This window comes from Malania oleifera, chromosome 5, assembly GCF_029873635.1.
Source record: "Malania oleifera isolate guangnan ecotype guangnan chromosome 5, ASM2987363v1, whole genome shotgun sequence".
NCBI classification, from domain to species: domain Eukaryota; kingdom Viridiplantae; phylum Streptophyta; class Magnoliopsida; order Santalales; family Ximeniaceae; genus Malania; species Malania oleifera.
The window spans coordinates 89,778,107-89,796,113 of NC_080421.1; the positions used below are offsets into that span (position 1 = coordinate 89,778,107).

Sequence of the window (18,007 nt, forward strand, 5' to 3'; positions counted from 1 at the left end):
ATAATAATAATAATAAATTAAATTTTTGGAGCAAAGAATCATTTATTTATTTAAATTTTCAATTAAAATTTTTAATTTAATTAAAAATTTTATTTTTATCATAATTTAATATAACAGTCATACGCTATAAATGTATACTAATAACAAAATTATTTTTAATTAAAAATAATTATTATTGAAATTGTTAACTAAAAATCATATTAATTCTAATTTAAATTATATTTAAAACTAATAATAATACTTATTTAAATACAATTAAATGTCACTTATAAAATAGGAAGTAATTTCTTTGCTTTTAGAGTAACAAGGGCATTTTTGCTAATCTTCATAACTTCACCTTTAGTAGAGTACTTGTACCTTTGGATTCAGAGACTTCAAAGATAAAATAAGATTTTTCTTCAAATATGGAATATTTCATGCTTCGGTGAGAGTTCTCACAACACCATCATGCATTTTTATTTGTACCATTCCAATCCCAACAATTTTACAAACTATATTATTGTCTATCAATGCAATCCCACTAAAGCTTGATTCATACGAGGAAACCAATCTCTATGGAGAAACATGTGAAATGAGGATGTTAACCATCACCTAATGATTTTTAAAGCATACATCACTAGTAAAGGAAAGAACAAATTTAGTAGTTTCATATTCGTAATCGACAACATTTGCTTTCATGTAAGCATTATTTATTTGTCAAATAATGTCTTAATGAAATTTCTAAAATGCGAGCCTGTAATAGTAGGAGGCAACAGATGGATGGAATGAGCCACGTAGCAGTCATTATATGCTTCTTTCCTAACTACCGTTTTCTATAATTAATTAATGACTAAAGTGTACTAGTGGAGATCATCAACAGTGGCTTTGATCAACAAATGGATGGATTCTTTTGTTGCTTGAATCATTCGCCTAAATAGAAACAAAAATATGGCTTTTAATACTTAATAATATAAATATTCATATCCTTTGGATCCAAAGTATTAATGCTATCAAGTATTAAAAGGATGATTTTCTTATCAATTATTTTATTTATTTATCTTAGATTAATCTTCACTCATTAGTTAATTAACTATTTGATTAAGGGATGGGGTTAGCGAATCTCGATTCAACTAGGTTTTGAACATTGAGCTGGATCAAATTATAGATTTGTGTTTATCCAAGTCCTTTTTTTTTCACACTTGTTACCCCCACTATTTCATTGGATTAATTTGAAATAGATATGTGATCATTAATTATTTTTTAACAATGTTTCATATGTGTAGCCATGTAAGTTCCTTGATGAGAAGTGGTGTCCCAAATTTGTGGTAATTGTTGCTCAAAATAATCATCACACTAAGTTCTTCCAAGCTAGTGGGTGTCCAGACAATGTTCCTCCTGGTAGGCGCACATTAATTGGTTATATCTCGTCAGTTTTCATTTATCTTCCCCTCTCATATTGACTTACTAGTTGGATTGGTTCTAATTAGTACTAAAATCAATGCATCTTAATCCCTTCCATGTTTTATTTCTGAGATCAACTAGGTCGTCTCCACATGAGATGTACTTGGGAGGACTCTGCTATAGTCCAAAAGGAATATTGTAGCTGTAGATACCATATTTTCAAGTGTGAAGTAGTGCCTAGCTAAAACACCGCCATTTCTTTCTTCTTTCATCTTTCATCTTCTGGGGTCCTGTGGGTTGGGAGATATAAACAAATTCTTAAACTGACTATTTAATGATCCAGAATCCCAATTACATTTTCACATGTTATTGAGGTGGATAATTAAAGTTATTTACGCCTTTCAACCTTATATGCCAATTGTAATTATTTTACTGCTTGCTTTAATTTGCAAGGGACCACAATGCCCACACATTACCATGTGTTGTTGGATAAGTTTGGTTTTTCTGCAGATGACCTGTAGGATCTTGTTCATTCTTTATCATATGTGTAAGTAGATTCGGGCCAATGTAGCTACTGAAATTGTAACGACCTCCTATTTAACTGGGGTTTTTTTTTTTTTTAATACTATGAAATTTATATTGTTTTGATACCTACCAAACCATCAACTTAAGCAGCGAGAAGTAGAATCCATATAAACACCACCAAGAAAATATACAATACCAAAATGCTAAAATGTGTCCCCAAAATATACATATATGACTGTTTCCTAAAATACCCTCAACTGGGTTAGGGCTATACATAAATACTCTAAAAAATACTCACTCTATTGACAGGGCAGTCCTGAGGCCCCTCTATCTGCGAGCTTGATCTACTCGCCTACCTGAATTACCTGAAAAATGTTAAAGTAATGGGATGAGACGACGTTCAGTAAGACGAAATATGCTATTACTAGTGTGTGGCAAAAGAGTTACAATACTTTAAAGATCTGTTTCTAAATAATCATGTATAATTGAATATGAGAATATATGTACAAATAACATATACAACCACCACCTGTACCCATGTTGCTTAACATATTTGTTTTTATAAGTTTTCCATTCATAATACTTCTACTATATAGAAGTACCCCCACCGTTACTGTAAAACTGTATGTACATCTAATAGCTGAAAACTTCCCTGTGGATAACTGTATGTTATGATTTAACCCCTTATGATAGGGTTGTGCGGCCCATAGGCGGGATCTACCTTGGCTGGCCGACCAGGATAAACCACTATACTCCATCAGTATGATCAGCCCTCCTCAACCCATATCTGATGGGGATCCTGTCCACTCGTGGGCTCTATACGATCGACTTTCATACCATGTATTATCAGAATAGGTGGTTGCACTCTATACTGTATATAGTTACAACACAGTGCTCTGTAAACTGTATCTGTAATGTCCATCAGGGTCTGATACTATATAATACATTTCTATATACAACTATCTGTTTTACCATGATTCCGTAATAACTGTATAAACCATGACGTTGTGATAAACTGTATTTGTATCAATTGAATTTTTCGAAATAAACAGTAAAATTGTATGTCATGGTACTGTAAATTGTATCTGTATCAACTGTATAATCATGGTATTCTGTAATTACTATAAAATATATTTATTGTCTGTATATTCTATAAAACATAATCCTAAAAATACTGTAAAAACACGTTTCTGTACTATATCCATATTCTCATGCCACACAATAATTTAAAACATTTTAAATGCATTTGATAAACTGTATAAATTCCTACTGTGAAATAGTAATCTGGTAAAAACATATAATTCATACTGAAATCATACGAAAACTGCCTAACATAACATATTTCTCTTACCTGATTTATGCTAAAATCCCCCTACTGTGACGGGTCCTACACCCGCAGGGTTCTCCACTAAACACCCCGAAAACCATATATCTCAGAACAAAATATTACTATTTTTACATTTACAACATTTCTTACAACTGCTGGAAAGTCAAATTTTAACAAAAAGGTCTTACCCTAAATTTGGAATGAAATCCAATTTCGTCTCACCGAAGATCTACTCAGCGGACTTAAGGAGAACTTCCCTAAGAGCATCGTGGTGGCCTCAGATCGTCGATCCGGCGAACGATAGAACCGAAATCAAAGAGAGATGGAGATGGAGCCATAGGAGAGAGAGAGAGAGAGAGAGAGAGAGAGAGAGAGAGAGAGAGAGAGAGAGAGAGAGAAAAAGAGAGAGAGAGAGAGAGAGATTGAATTTCTGTAAATTTTCAGTATAAAATCCAATTTTCAGCTATTTATAGAGCCGAATTCGTCGACGAGACATGTCACCTCGTCGACGAGTCTTGTAGAAAGTTCGTCAACGAACCTGCATCCTCATTGATGAATTTCAGACTTCCAAAAATCCTCTCTCAGTATCTTCTCGTCGACAAAACTTGTCTTTGTCGACGAAGCCTTCTTGTACCCTTATCGACGAATCCCTTGTGTTTGTCGACGAGGATCTGATAAATTTTTTTGGGTCATTACATCCCAAAGTGCAATGTCGTCGACGAAGTTAACTGCCTCCTTCTGTTACTGTTTCCATTTCTCTCACTCTTTATTATTTAAATACCATTATTCTTCGGGTTGTTATAGAAATGATGGTATTGAATAGTTTTAATTAAAAATAATCTTGTTATTAGTGTATATTTATAACGTATGATTGTTATATTGTTGACTAGTGACTCCCATTGCCCATATTCAGTCATGCACTTTGAGATGTTTATTTGTTTTTGAACCATTATTCTATAATATGAATAATATCAAGTAAGTATTGGAGTTCAAAATTTGATATACATATCCCCCTTACAACTTAGATGGTTATGTTCTGGTCAACAATGAGTTCATACAAATTTACAATGGCTCTAAATAACATAACACAATCAGCAAACAACCACAGTGCACAATAACGATGCTCAACATCCAATCGGAAAACTTATTGATTGTTTGCCAATTCATGAACAGAAGTATTAAAACACAAAAAAAAAATTGGAAAGGGGAATTCTGAGATGGAGATTGACCTATGTAATTTTGAACGTAGCACTACTTGGCCTTCACGTTCTTACAACTTCAAAGTGGAATTCCAGGAATTTAAATGTTCATTCTATTTTAAAATCAACAAGATTCAATGCAAATAAAATAGATTTAGGGTAAAATACATACCCAATTTCTACCCTTTTATAGCCTACTCGAATGATCACCTGCAAAACTCCGTGAACGGTTACTTGCAAAACTCCTTGAACGGTCACCTGCTGCTTCTGCTGCCGTCCTCCTCCCTGCCAGACCCTGCACTCTATCCCTTCCTTGCATTCGCGAGTGAAGCGAAGGAGAAAGAAGGAGTTGAAGGCAGTTAAGGCAAATCTTGTTGGATCAAGTAGCGAGATTTGTCACACGTCACAAACCGATTGACCGTTTCATTTCCCAAACAAATATCGCTGCTTGGTCTAGTGAGATTTGTCTTGACATGCGTTAACACTCGAGTGTTTATCTCCTTTAAATCTCGTTGGAACAAGTAGCGAGATTATATGAGCATCATTTTGGGAAATATTTTCCCAAATAGGGTATTAATTAATATATTATTTAAAATTAAAGATAAAATGAGAAAAAAACTCTAGACAAAAAGTACAAGATAAGGAGGAAAAAAAACAAAAGCGGAGGGGTAAACTTGGGATTTCACATCCCGTTCATTCAAATACTCACCCGGCATAATCCGCAACGTACAAACAGCGCACTAACGGCAAATAACGAAACATAATTCGCATTGCCATCTGGTTCCGCGCCGCCCCTCCCGTCATTGCCGTTCTCCTCGCTCCTGCATTCTCAAACTCTTCCATCACGCTGAACCAGAAAAGCCCTAATCTCACCATAGCCTCCAGCCAGACGAGTCTCTCGAGATGTCTGAATGCTGTTTTCCGAGAATCGAGTCTCCTCAAAATTGCATTTTTCTTTTGCAATCCGTAAAGTAACGTGCCAGGTGATTTTGCCTCTGTTTTCTCACCTTCGCCCCATTGGTCCCCGCTGGTTTCTAGGAAAATGCAGGAAAAGATAGGACAAGAAAAGATCATGAATTTAAAATTTTTTAAAGCTCAGACTTTTATGTTTTTTCTTCGCATTTCATTTCCTCTGTTTTCCCGGGAACCAAGTGAAGGGAGCTATGATTCGTTTCACGTTAACGGGGAAAGTCTTTCTTCTAACCATGGTCTGTAAGGTGGAATTTTCTAATTAGCAGCATAGAATGGTCGTGGAAACAGCCAAATATATGCTTTTTTTTTTTTTGGTTTTTGAGTTTTGGTAGAAATCTGGAAAATATCATTGTCCGTGCGAGTTGAGTCAGCGTCAACGGAATTTTGACAAATCTGGTGATTTCTTTCTTAAGTTTTTTTTTCCTTTAAAATTTGCTTTCATTTTGAGATACACATACACACACAGAGATATATAAGATGGATATAAATTTATATTTTTTCATTTTTAATGCTACAATGCAACGCAATCATCTTTCTGTATAAGTTAGCAAAATAAGGGATTGGCAATAGGAAAGAAAGATGTATATGTATTGTTTTGGGCACAAAATGGTCCCTGAGTCTAGTAAATTACAATATTTTTCCTAATATACTCTGTTTTGTTTTTATTTCCTTTTTCCCCATTCAATGGCGGAATAAAGTTTTTGTTTAGGAATTGGAGAATCTGCAATTATATTCTAATTCACTGGGTGCATGTACGGTGGTTGCGGGTGCCAAAACTTGTTTTACACCTCTGTTAAGACCTCGAAAATTGGTATAGGTTTGATTTACAATGTTTGTATTAGGAAGTTGCCAGTGCCACTAAGTAATAATATGCCAATAAAATTTTTAGACTTCAGACCATGTTATCTCGGTAAGATATTGATCATAGACGATTATTTTGTACTTTTCCATATCACTTAAACTATTTTATATTGTCTTAATGGAACTTTTAAAACTGTCAGAAACCTTTCTATTACTACTAGTACTACTGTTATTTTAATATTAATTATAGTTATTTTTATGGCCAATTGTATGAAGTGGTAGCACTTGTTTTCTTTTTCTTTAGAAAGTTGAAGCAATGCATCTTAACTTGTAAACTACTCAAAGATAGGAGGAATAAACCATTGCCATTGGAACAGGATTTTTGTTCTCAGGAAAGTTTGCTATGAAATTTACCATAATAAATTAATGTATAACTGCTAAAGAGTTGTTTTGAGTTCTACACCGGTTAAATGAGCTTTGAAAACTGCTTTTTCATGTTATCAAGCTATCTAGGTGTGCATCAGAAGACAGGAATGCAAAAAAAAAAAAAAAAAAGTGAAAAATTTGAAATCCAGTTTTTATATTCAGAAGTATGAGATTTTGTCCTGTGATTTTAATTTGAGGCCTTTTTCTTATTATATGATTAAAAAAAATTTATAAGCAAACTACATAACTGAATCCCGTACCATTTGAAAAACAATTTTGATGAAACAGTTCATAAATGAATTTTTTAACCAAAATTCAATATTTTGGGGATCACTAAGAATTCCAGTTTGATTCAGTGGCAGCGCAAGTCACTGATCCACCAAAATATGTGAAAAAAAAACTTATAATTTCTCCTGTTTTAGTAGCTTCTTAGTTAGGACATACCTCACTTTTTGTCTCAAATATTAGGAGATCAATAATCTTCAGAGACATAAATGGCTACCCTTCAAGATATCAGTGTTTCAGCAGCAATTAATATTCTATCTGCATTCGCATTTCTTGTGGCCTTTGCGGTACTAAGGCTTCAACCATTCAATGATAGAGTTTATTTCCCAAAATGGTATCTTAAGGGGCTAAGAGGCAGCCCAAGACGTGCTGGAGCATTTGTGAGCAAATTTGTCAACTTGGACTTCAGATCGTATATAAGGTTTTTAAATTGGATGCCTGCAGCATTAAGAATGCCAGAACCAGAGCTTATTGATCATGCAGGGCTTGATTCCGCTGTATACATTCGGATTTACCTTCTTGGGTGAGTCTAAGATGCATTCATATTTACTTTTCAAACATTCTCATTTGCATAGTTATGTTTTTGTCTCTTTTGTTGTTTTCCAAGCATATTATGTTATCCTTGAGATCATTTTCTGAAGACAAATTATATTTTATTCATTTATTTGTTTGTTTATTAATTTTTTGTTGTTTGTTGCTCATTAATTATTTTAGCTATATCTTCTAATTTGAGGATTCATCTACAGGTTGAAAATATTTGTACCGCTAACAATCCCTGCTTTTGCGGTTTTGGTACCTGTCAATATGACGGGAAATACATTGGAGCATATTAAGGATTTAACATTTAGTGATATTGACAAGCTCTCCATATCCAATGTTCCATACGGATCAGATAGGTGAGAATAAATTTTCCGAGGCTGTTTTCTGGACTGAAATAAAATGATGCAAATTAAATTTATTTCCCTTTTGAAGTTAAGTAGATGCCTTTAAACAGCAGTTGTTGCAAAATCTGAAAAATAATGAAGTTTTAGTTTCTGACAAAAACTAATACTACCAACACATCTTGCTGCAGTTCAGATCAGGTAATCATTACCATGGACTACCATTAAAAAATGCTTAATTTCAATTATTTTATGATTGTGTTCAACCTTATAAAATCATTAAATTCTTCTAAGCTGATTTCTTAGTTAAGGCAGATAAGATCTTAAGATTCTAAATATTAGTAAATGTTTTTATTTTTTCTGCAAAATTGGATTTTAGTAATTTGTATGAACCTCTTAGAAGTTGAAAAATCATGCCATGTCATAAGCAAGAAACTCTCTTTGTTGTCTCTAACAGGTTTTACGCACATCTAGCAATGGCATATGTCTTCACATTCTGGACGTGCTTTGTGCTGTACAAGGAATACAAGATCATAGCTGCTATGAGGTTGCATTTTCTTGCATCTGAATCTCGACGTCCAGATCAATTCACAGTGAGTTTAAATTCATTCAGACTGAATTCTGTTTTTCAGCACTGACTACTTGTGTCTTTTGTTAGGTTATGTTGATTTTTGCATGTAGTGAAAGCAATGTCTGTCTCTTTCTGTTAAGCATATGATTTCAACTTTAGGCATACATAAAACATACCTTTATTATACAAGTGAACCTTTATTAGAGGGTTTGAGTGCTAGACTGCCTCCTTAAAAGGAAAGAAGTTGCAGTCTGAAAGTGCTTGCATTCAGGGCACCATTGACTGCCCATAAGAACACAAGTTACACAACCATGGTATGAAACCATAATTAAGGGTTTGAACTCTAGTTTGACTGAATTCATTAATATAATTTTTTAATTATCAAAATCTTGGGCTCTTTTATAAAAGACAAGGAACTTTGTTTTTGAAGTAACAGCTGGCAGGAAACATCAGAGTGTTTTCTTGTTTGAATAACAGCCACATTATGCTGCTGTTAGCAGGCATTTAATTAACCATTGAATGAATATTTTTATTCCCAAGACGTATAAATATGTAATGTAACCCCCCTCCCCCTTCTCTCAATTGGAGAAATGCATGAAAAGACTCTTAAATATCAAAATCTTCATTGTTTTTGTTCATTCTCCTTCCATTCTGATCGATTGTTTGAGCATTTGCTCAGTTTGCTAATGTTGTTTACTGCAACTAGTTTTGTTGCTGTAAGATAAAGAAAGGATATTTTGCATGTACGTAAGTATAATCAATAACATTTAAAATCTAAACAAACATATCACCCTATACACATGGCTCCCGCTCCTCATTGAGCGTCTCGGGAGGGCATAATGTCCACGGCCTTATCTTTGCACTATAGAGAAGCTCGCACACCACATTGCTACTCTTAATACACAATAGTACAGGGCCTTTACATTTCCAACACTATTCAATGGAAGGAATTTGGGCTAGCCATTTGGCCAAGGCTTGCCCTCAAATAGTTCTAATTCCTCAAATATCCCTTTAACCCAAAGTCCTTTTTACGGACATATTTAGCCCAAATTCTCTTTTAAAATTACTGCTAAATTGTGAATTTATCTGTCGTATCTTTTGAACTAGTTTGACAAGTACCTCAGTGTCTATTGTGAGTGCTCATCTTGTAAACTCATATCATCATTATAGCTATATTCTTTTACACCTTGCCTTTCTGATTGCAAATCATATGATGAAAGATATGCTTTGCCCAGCAATGTAATGTAAGTATATTTAAATAGACAAGTTGTGAATTCAACACATCTTTCCTTGATTTTCTTATTTAACTATTTTTCCAAACCTAAAGTTGATCTGAGCTCTCAGTCATAAGAAAGTTAATTCCACAAATATTCATACATACATAATTGATTCAAGCTATCAATCACAAGAAAGTTAATGGATATTCAATGAGACAGGCAATTGTACATGTGCCCATGCATACATACTTAAATATGTAAACAGACGAAGACTGTTAATGTATCATCTTTTTTTAGTATGTATATACTCATAATTTCCATTTCAACTTGCTTTTTGTTGATTTTATTTACTACTGCAGGTTCTAGTAAGAAATGTTCCTCCAGATCCTGATGAATCAGTCAGTGAACATGTTGAACATTTCTTTTGTGTAAATCACCCTGATCATTATCTTACACATCAGGTTAGTTTCTTTATTAATTAACTGTGAGTATAAGAGTTTTGGCTCAGGTGATAAAGGGATGGGTTGGGGCTTGGGAGATCCAGGGTTTAAATCTTATTAATCGAAAAAGGAAGAAAAACTGTGAGTAATATAGTTTGGCTGGAGAAAGGAATTTTTTGTTTTTGTTTTGTGCTTAAAAAACAATTAATAATGAAAGAAGGTTGCAATTCTATAACCATTTGAAATGATGGTAAGTGAATAGATCAGAAACTTTTGCATTTTTCTGTCATGTTTGTAGATTTTATGGATCATGTTTTCTTAATCTGGGTCCAAGCTTAATAAGTGTAATTTCATGATTTGCTCAATGAAAAAGAGTCACATGGTTCTGACCTTGTAGGTTGTATACAATGCAAATAACCTTGCGAAATTGGTGGCAAAGAAGAAGGGTTTGCAAAATTGGCATACCTACTACCAAAATAAATATGAGAGAAATCCAGCAAAAAGACCAACTACAAAGGTATCTTTATATTGTGAACATTAGGCGGAGGTTTTGTTTCTCATCTATTTCTTTCTTTGTGAGGCATTCTGTCTAACTTATTGGAAGAATATAACTTAATTTTCTTATTTATCTAAGATTTGAGTTCATCAATTGAAATCTTGTAATATATAGACAGGTTTCTGGGGCCTTTGGGGAGCTGCTGTGGATGCTATTGATTACTATACTGCTGAAATCGAGAAGATGAGTGAAGAAGTAAGTCTTGATTTAAATGTAGTGAGCAGGGGACGTTTAATCATCTTTTTCTGACTCTTTTATTCTTTTTTTGTTTTTTGTTTTTTTTTTTTCCTTTTAATCTTGAGATTTCTTCAATCAAATCAAGAGTTTTGGTTAAATTTATTTATTTTTTCATTCATCAGTCTTCATAAAAGTAACCACTTTGTTTTTGCCATGTCGTCATTATTGTTTCGCAAAAATAGGTTCTTGTGTTTGCTATCTCACTGTTGCTTCATTACTGCTGCTTTTGTGGATTTTTTTCCTTCTTTAGTTGTTGGACGATGCCTCGTTCTCCATGTTGTATTTCTATTTTCTCCTTAATTAATTTCTTTGTTTATCTAAAGATTATACATACATACATACATACATACACACACACAAACATAAATACATACATACATAAATACATACATGCATGCATGCATACATACATACATAGGTACACCACACACACACATACATATGCTAAAAGGTGCTTACCATTTCAGCACTCTCTTTATCAGCTATTAAAGTTGAGTGAATTGAGTCTTGGGAGGCGAACACGCAGTTTCTTCTAAAAAGTGGATAAAAATATCACCTAATCCCAGCTAGTTATAACAATTAGAGAGGTCTAAATAAAGTCTTTGTGAAAGCATCAGCTATCTAATTAAAACTTTCACAAATGTAGTCAGCACAACGTTCTCCATTGCATCCATAACAATAATGACAGCCACATTCAATGTGCTTTATCCTTTTATAGACTCTGGGTTGCCAGCAATATAAATGGCAGCTTGCTTATTACAAAACATATTTACATGCTTCAATACTGAGAATCCCAGCTTTGCAAGGGACTCCAACCACACAGCTCACTTACAGTAGGAGCTATAGCTCAGTATTCTGCTTCAGCCCAAGATCTTCCTACAATAGTTTGTGGGATTACCTCCCATGACCTTAATCTGTTAGAGCTTCCTGGGCAATTTTTATTACATTTATAAACCAAACCTCTTCCTGGAGAGCCTATGAGATATTGCAGAATCCTACAAATAGCATCCCTATGTGGCAGTTAGGATTTTCCATAATCTAACTCACCCCCCCCCCCCCCATAACAGAAGATATGTCACATCTAGTGATAATCAAGTAGATCAACTCGTCAACCAATTGCTTACGTTGACGTTTCTCTTAAAATTATGGTCCAATATCCTTTGACAACTTCACGTTGGGATCCCTATGAGAATAAACTAATTTAGCTCTCAACATATGACTCTTAGCAAGTCCAAGGTATATTTTTACTGAGATAGGTCCAATCCTTACACCACATTTTCAACAATTAAGAAAGAAAAGATTTTGTGGAAAACACACCAAAAGAATACCCAATCCAAATCCTCAAGTCACTACCCATTCGAGGAATAAAATATTCCAGCACTTGCACAAACATGGTCATATCCTCAGCCATTTCTTAAAAAAAAAAAAAAAAAAAAATCTCAAGAAACCCCCCCTAAAAAGAGAAAAGAAAAAGAATAAAAAGCATTGTGGTAGAGAGGGAATCTGAAAAGATCTACAAAGAGTCCAACATAACCTCACCCACCCAAATATCCTCCCAAAACTGAATAATATTTCGAGAACACGATAAAAAGGGGATAGAAGAAATAAGCAACTTGAGAAATCAATTTCCAAGAACTAGAATAAGAAGCACCAACAGTAGTACCCCATCCATTCCTATTGTTGGGTTTGTGGCTCATATTTTGAGTGGACGCATGCACCGGGAACGCATCGTGAAGTGAAGAACAAGAGAGAAGTTTGCAAGATGAAAACCAGCAATGGTTTGCTCGACGGTTTCAGAATTGAGGGATAACCGTCGATGGTTTGGCCTAAACCGTCGAGGGTTTTGTTCGGCGCAAGTTATGATTTTTGAATTTGGATATCAATAGATTAGGGGGATCTGAGGATTTTCCTCCGGGGATTGCTATAGGGATGATTTAGATAGGCTCTAAGGTTCCTGTACACTTAGGGTTCATATATAATCATATTTTGTAACCCTAGTTGTAAGCTTGATATTATTGTGATAGTGAAAATTCAGTTGCTGCTCCCGTGGATGTAGGCACATTGCTGAACCACGTAAACCTTGTGTCTTTGATTATTGCTTTTATTGATTCTCTTTGTGAGTGATTGCTTATTCCGTATTGTTCATCTTTGAGTGCTTGCATTGCTTGTTCTGTGATTGTTTCGAGTTTGTGTGAGGTTTTTGCTGCGAACTCGCGAACAAAAATTGGTATCAAAGCGCCAATTGGTACAACAATTGGTATCAGAGCAATTGGTTCATGATGATTGGGATCTCTTCGTGAAGTTCGATGTTAATAAGTTTGATAGAACGGGGAATTTCGGACTTTGGCAGAGGAGGGTGAAGGCTTGCAAGTGCAACAAGGTATGGTGAAGGCTCTATACGGAAAGAAGTCGGAAAGTATGGACGATGCAAGTTGGAAGGAGCTGGAAGCAAAAGCTGTGTTCACTATCCGACATTGTCTGGTTGATGATGTGATGTATCACGTCATGGATGAGGAATCGCTGGTAGCGGTTTGGCTGAAACTAGAAAGCCAGTACATGTCCAAGTCATTGACGAACAAGTTGTATCTTAAGTAAAAAGTATATTGGCTTAAGATGACAAAGAGTTTGGAATTGACTCAGCACATCAACACATTCAATTAGATCATTAGTGATCTGAAGCGAGTTGATGTGAAGTTTGAGGAAGAAGACAAGACATTGATGCTGCTTAATTCCCTACTGACGTCTCCTACATACGAGAATTTGGTTACGACTCTAATTTGGGGGAAAGAAACCCTAGAGTTGGTGGACATCACAAGTGCATTGCTAGGGTTCCATCAGAGGAAGAAGGCCAGTGATGAGTGTTCACATGGTGAAGGGCTCATGGCGAAGGGGAATCAGGATTGTGGGAGGAGCAACTTCCGGGGTGGGTCGAGCAACCATAGGGCTCGATCCAAATCCAGGAAGAGGAAGGATGTGCAGTGTTTTAAGTGCGGGAAAAAGGGGCACATAAAACCCGAGTGTCCGGAAAGGAAGAAGGGGGTTATTGAAAACAAAAAGGGTTCATCAAACACAGAGAATGTAGTAGAAGAAGGAGACTTTGGGAGTGGTGATGGTGATATGCTCTCGGTTTCATCTAGGTCGGATGAATTCGCAGATTCTTGGATCTTAGACTCAGCGTGTTCTTATCATATGACGCCCAACAAGGATTGGTTCACTATGTACAGATTGATGAGTTCTCGTTCCGTTCTGATGGAGAACGATGCTGTGTGCATAGTTGTCGGGATGGGGAATATCAGAATCAAGATGTATAATGGGTAGTGAGGACGTTATGTGATGTGAGGCACATACCAGAGTTGAGGAAGAATCTGGTTTCGTTAGGCACTGAAAACCAAGGTGTAGTCCCAAAAGGGGGGGTAAATTGGGTTAATAAATTTTCTTTTAATTCTTTTTAAGATTCTCCACCTCTTGTTGATTTAACAATCACACAACAAAGTGTTTACTTGTTTAGCAAAAGTTTATTTACTTGTTCAATCCAAAAACCTACAACTAAAGTATTCAACACAACACAAGTAAATAAAACTTTAAACAATCAACCAACCATTCAACAATCAAAGTGTTCAATCCACAAATACCCAATCAAGATAGCCTTTTGGCAATTTACAGCTTTTCAAGAATTCAAGATATTTTGTTGTTTGCAGCCCTGTAAATATATGTAAGTTTAATTCAAGCCTTATAGAGAATGAAATTTATTTTTTCAATGCAAACCACAACTCAAATTCCCAACAACTCAGAATTTAAATAAACTCTTAGTTAATTTATCTTTGGGTGTTAACCAATCAATGTACTCCCTTTGAGGTTTGCGCAAAGTATTGATCAACCAACGTACTCCCTTTCGGTTTCCACAATCCCAAATTAAAATTAAACTTTGGTTTATTTAATTTCCAATCCACGTAGTTTTTATGATTAAGGAATTTAAAACATCCACGTAGTTTATATGTTTGCTGGAATTTAAAGAGAGTAAGGGAAAGAGAGTGACACCAAATTTTTACGAGGTTCGGCTTATCCCCAGTCTACGTCCTCGCCTTTGGCAAACCACCAAAGGATTCCACTAAACCAGTTCCTTTCCGGGCGGAACAAAACCTTTCAAGCGATACCCCACGCTCAAACACTCTTTCACTAGGCTAGAGCAATGCCTCTACAAGCGACAGCCCATGCTTAGGCAACGATCCAAACAATCCTTGAATCGTCAAATCTATAAGAACAAGATCAATAATCTGTGTACAAAGAATTACCTTCAGATGGGGTGGATTAGTACAATTTCAAATACTATATACTTTAATCAAAATATCAATATGAAATACAATTGAAGCTCAAAAGAGATTTCACCAAGTTTTCCTTCTAGATGAGAATCAACAATTTAGAAACATAGAGAAGGATTGATCGGTTGCTTTCAGAAAATATCAGCAATTCAGATGTGCAAAGATGAGAGCATGAGAGCTTTAAGAGTATGAGAGTTTCAGCTTTGAGAATTGATTTTCAATTGCTTGGTATAATTTGATTTTCAAAACCATGTATTTATAGAGTTTTTAGAGTGAGTTTCCTTGTTTCCCAAGTTTCTTGGAGTGTCCCCCAAGTTTTTATAACGTTTAGATTTGAAAAACAAATTTTTAGAATTTTACCATTAAAGTTCAAAATTTAAATTTCTGTAGAGTTAGTATGCTGGATAGGTGATTGGGTAAGTGTTTATACAAGGTCAGTCGGCTGGACAAGCGGCTGAGACCTTTCTGTCTGTCAGAAATTAATTCCATTAAATTGTTAGCCGGCTGACTGAACACAGTTCAAAAGCGTCAGTCGGCTGGACAAACCCTCTTATCAGTCAGCTGACTGATCATAGGTCAAAATGGTCAGTAGGCTGGGCAGTTATTCAACTTTTATATTTGTCAGTCGGCTGAGAAATTTCAGAGCATTCTGGTCAGTTGGCTGACCAGTCAATTTTTTCCAAAACTTCTATTTTTTAAGATTTTAAACCTTTTTGTTATTTGAAAAACTTAAATGTGACTTTTCAAAAACATTTTCCAGGGTTTTTAAAAACTGGTCTCTAAGTCTTTGTTGCATCCTAATGAGCTTCAAAGTATTTCATAAGATATTTAAAATATGAAGTACTTACATAAAGACTTCTTATGGCTTTAGACATTCTAGGCGCTTAAGTCTTCATGCTTTGCTTTTCTTTGGCTCTCTTGTCTTTAAGCATTAAGCTTTTAGCACGTTCTATTTAACACCCACACTCTCATGATCTTCAAGCTTTAATAGATATCATTTTTGAATCTATGCTTTAAACTTCATATGATTATCCTTCTTTGAAATATAAGCTTTCATGAATCCTTCTGAACACTTGACCTTGCTTTCTCATAATTGAGTCCTGAAATGTCATCCCTTAACCAAACATGTTAAGTTCCACTTGTTTGTTAGCATCAAAACAGGATGTTAGGCCTTGTAAGGCCAACAATCTCCCTCTTTTTGATGATGACAAACAAGGAGCAAAAAAAATTGAGTGAGCCTTAAAAAGACGCCCCTTTACAATAAGCATCATCTCAACAAACTTAACAATATTAAGATCAATTTCAAAAACTATTTTACTATGATCATCCATTATTCAAGTTCAAGATCATCATTCAATATCAAATAAGGATCATCTCAACATATTTAACAATATCAAGATCAATTTTAAAAAACCTTTTACTATCATGCTCATTACATTATTCAAGATCAAGATCATTCAATATCAAATACTTCTCCCCCTTTTGATACATATATCATGTTCAAATTTTTCAATACCATGCAGAATTTTTGCTCAAAACTTCTCCCTCTTTTGACATCAATAAAAAAGAGTAGGATATAAAAAATAAATCATATTTTGAGCATATGAATATCAAACATGCATATCAAGCTTATGTACATACTCAATTCATTATTTTTCAATATGGCAAGTGTAGTGTGCTTTAATAGTCAAATAGTCATGATACCAATTGAAAACTTCATTAATTCACGATACCAATTGAACTTGTGATACGAATTAAAACATTAAAGAATAATACTAATTGTTCATTTCATTAATTCATGATATCAATTGAAAAATTAGGGAGAAACAAAACACAGTACAAGCTATAAGTCATATGACTCCCCCCGAATTTAATACATTCAGATTTGATACTAATTATGTTTTGAAATTTATCATCCCATGCTTTAAATATTGATTCATATCATGTATGTGCTCATTGATACTAATATCTAATACCAATATTATGTCAATATCATCAATATCACAACATGATCATGGATATTATTATGCTTGTCATGCTTAAATTTTAATTGATATATTCATGGATACCAATATACTTCATAGATACTAATGCTAATGTCACATTATGCACTTGTTAAAATCCCAATCCCAAGTATCATTGTAAATAATACACAAATTAGGAAAGTGGGTAAATATGGGGGATTTGATATTATTCAGTAAGGGAATTGTTTCCTTGTTTAGAATAGGTAATTGTATTATATATTGGGATGTACATATGAACAAATTAATGAAAAAAGATTCAAAGCTTTTGCTTACATGGTCTCAGAGCTAGGGTTTCCCAACCTTAGCTAACTGTGGCTAGCGGCACCGTCAACCGCAGAGGGTCGACCTCTTCTGCAAAGATCGACGGTGTCTCAGAAGCCACATCTGTTGGGGGTTCGAATGGGCTAGATAACATAGCCTTTCCACTCTCATTGGAGAAATTCAATGGAAAAAATTTCCTTGAGTGGGCTCAATCCATGAAATTGGTGATTGAAGGAAAAGGGAGGCTAGGTTATCTTACCGGTTAATGGAGGAAACTAGACCCTACTGACGTTGTAGCCTTGCAAAAATGGAGGTCCGAAAACTCCATGGTCACAGCTTGGCTTGTCAACTCAATGTAGTCGTCAATCGGAAAAGTCTACTTGTTCTTGCCAATGACGAAGGACGTCTGGAACACCGTTTGTGAGACATACTCTGATGTTGAGAGTTACTTGCAGATCTTTGAAATCAAGACCCGATTGTGGCAGATGAGGCAAGGTGAGAGAGGCGTTATTGAGTATTTCATGGAGATGACCCATATCTGGCAGGAGCTCGACCTGAGCATCGACGAGGAGTGGGAGTGCTCTGG

At 35.0% G+C, this 18,007-nt stretch overlaps 1 protein-coding gene across 2 annotated transcripts in view; it reads left to right on the forward strand.

Moving 5' to 3' along the window:
• The first annotated feature begins 7,124 nt into the window (after window positions 1-7,124).
• LOC131156745 (CSC1-like protein At4g02900) overlaps window positions 7,125-18,007 on the forward strand; it is a 29,836-nt gene continuing 18,953 nt past the window's right edge. The window contains exons 1-6 of one of the 2 annotated variants that reach the window (XM_058110660.1): window positions 7,125-7,438; window positions 7,662-7,811; window positions 8,254-8,389; window positions 9,944-10,045; window positions 10,422-10,541; window positions 10,695-10,775. In XM_058110660.1, the coding sequence (XP_057966643.1) occupies window positions 7,125-7,438; window positions 7,662-7,811; window positions 8,254-8,389; window positions 9,944-10,045; window positions 10,422-10,541; window positions 10,695-10,775 (903 nt within the window). Of the gene's footprint in view, window positions 7,439-7,661; window positions 7,812-8,253; window positions 8,390-9,943; window positions 10,046-10,421; window positions 10,542-10,694; window positions 10,780-18,007 lie in introns of both variants that reach the window. The other variant, XM_058110661.1, reaches the window with a different exon arrangement.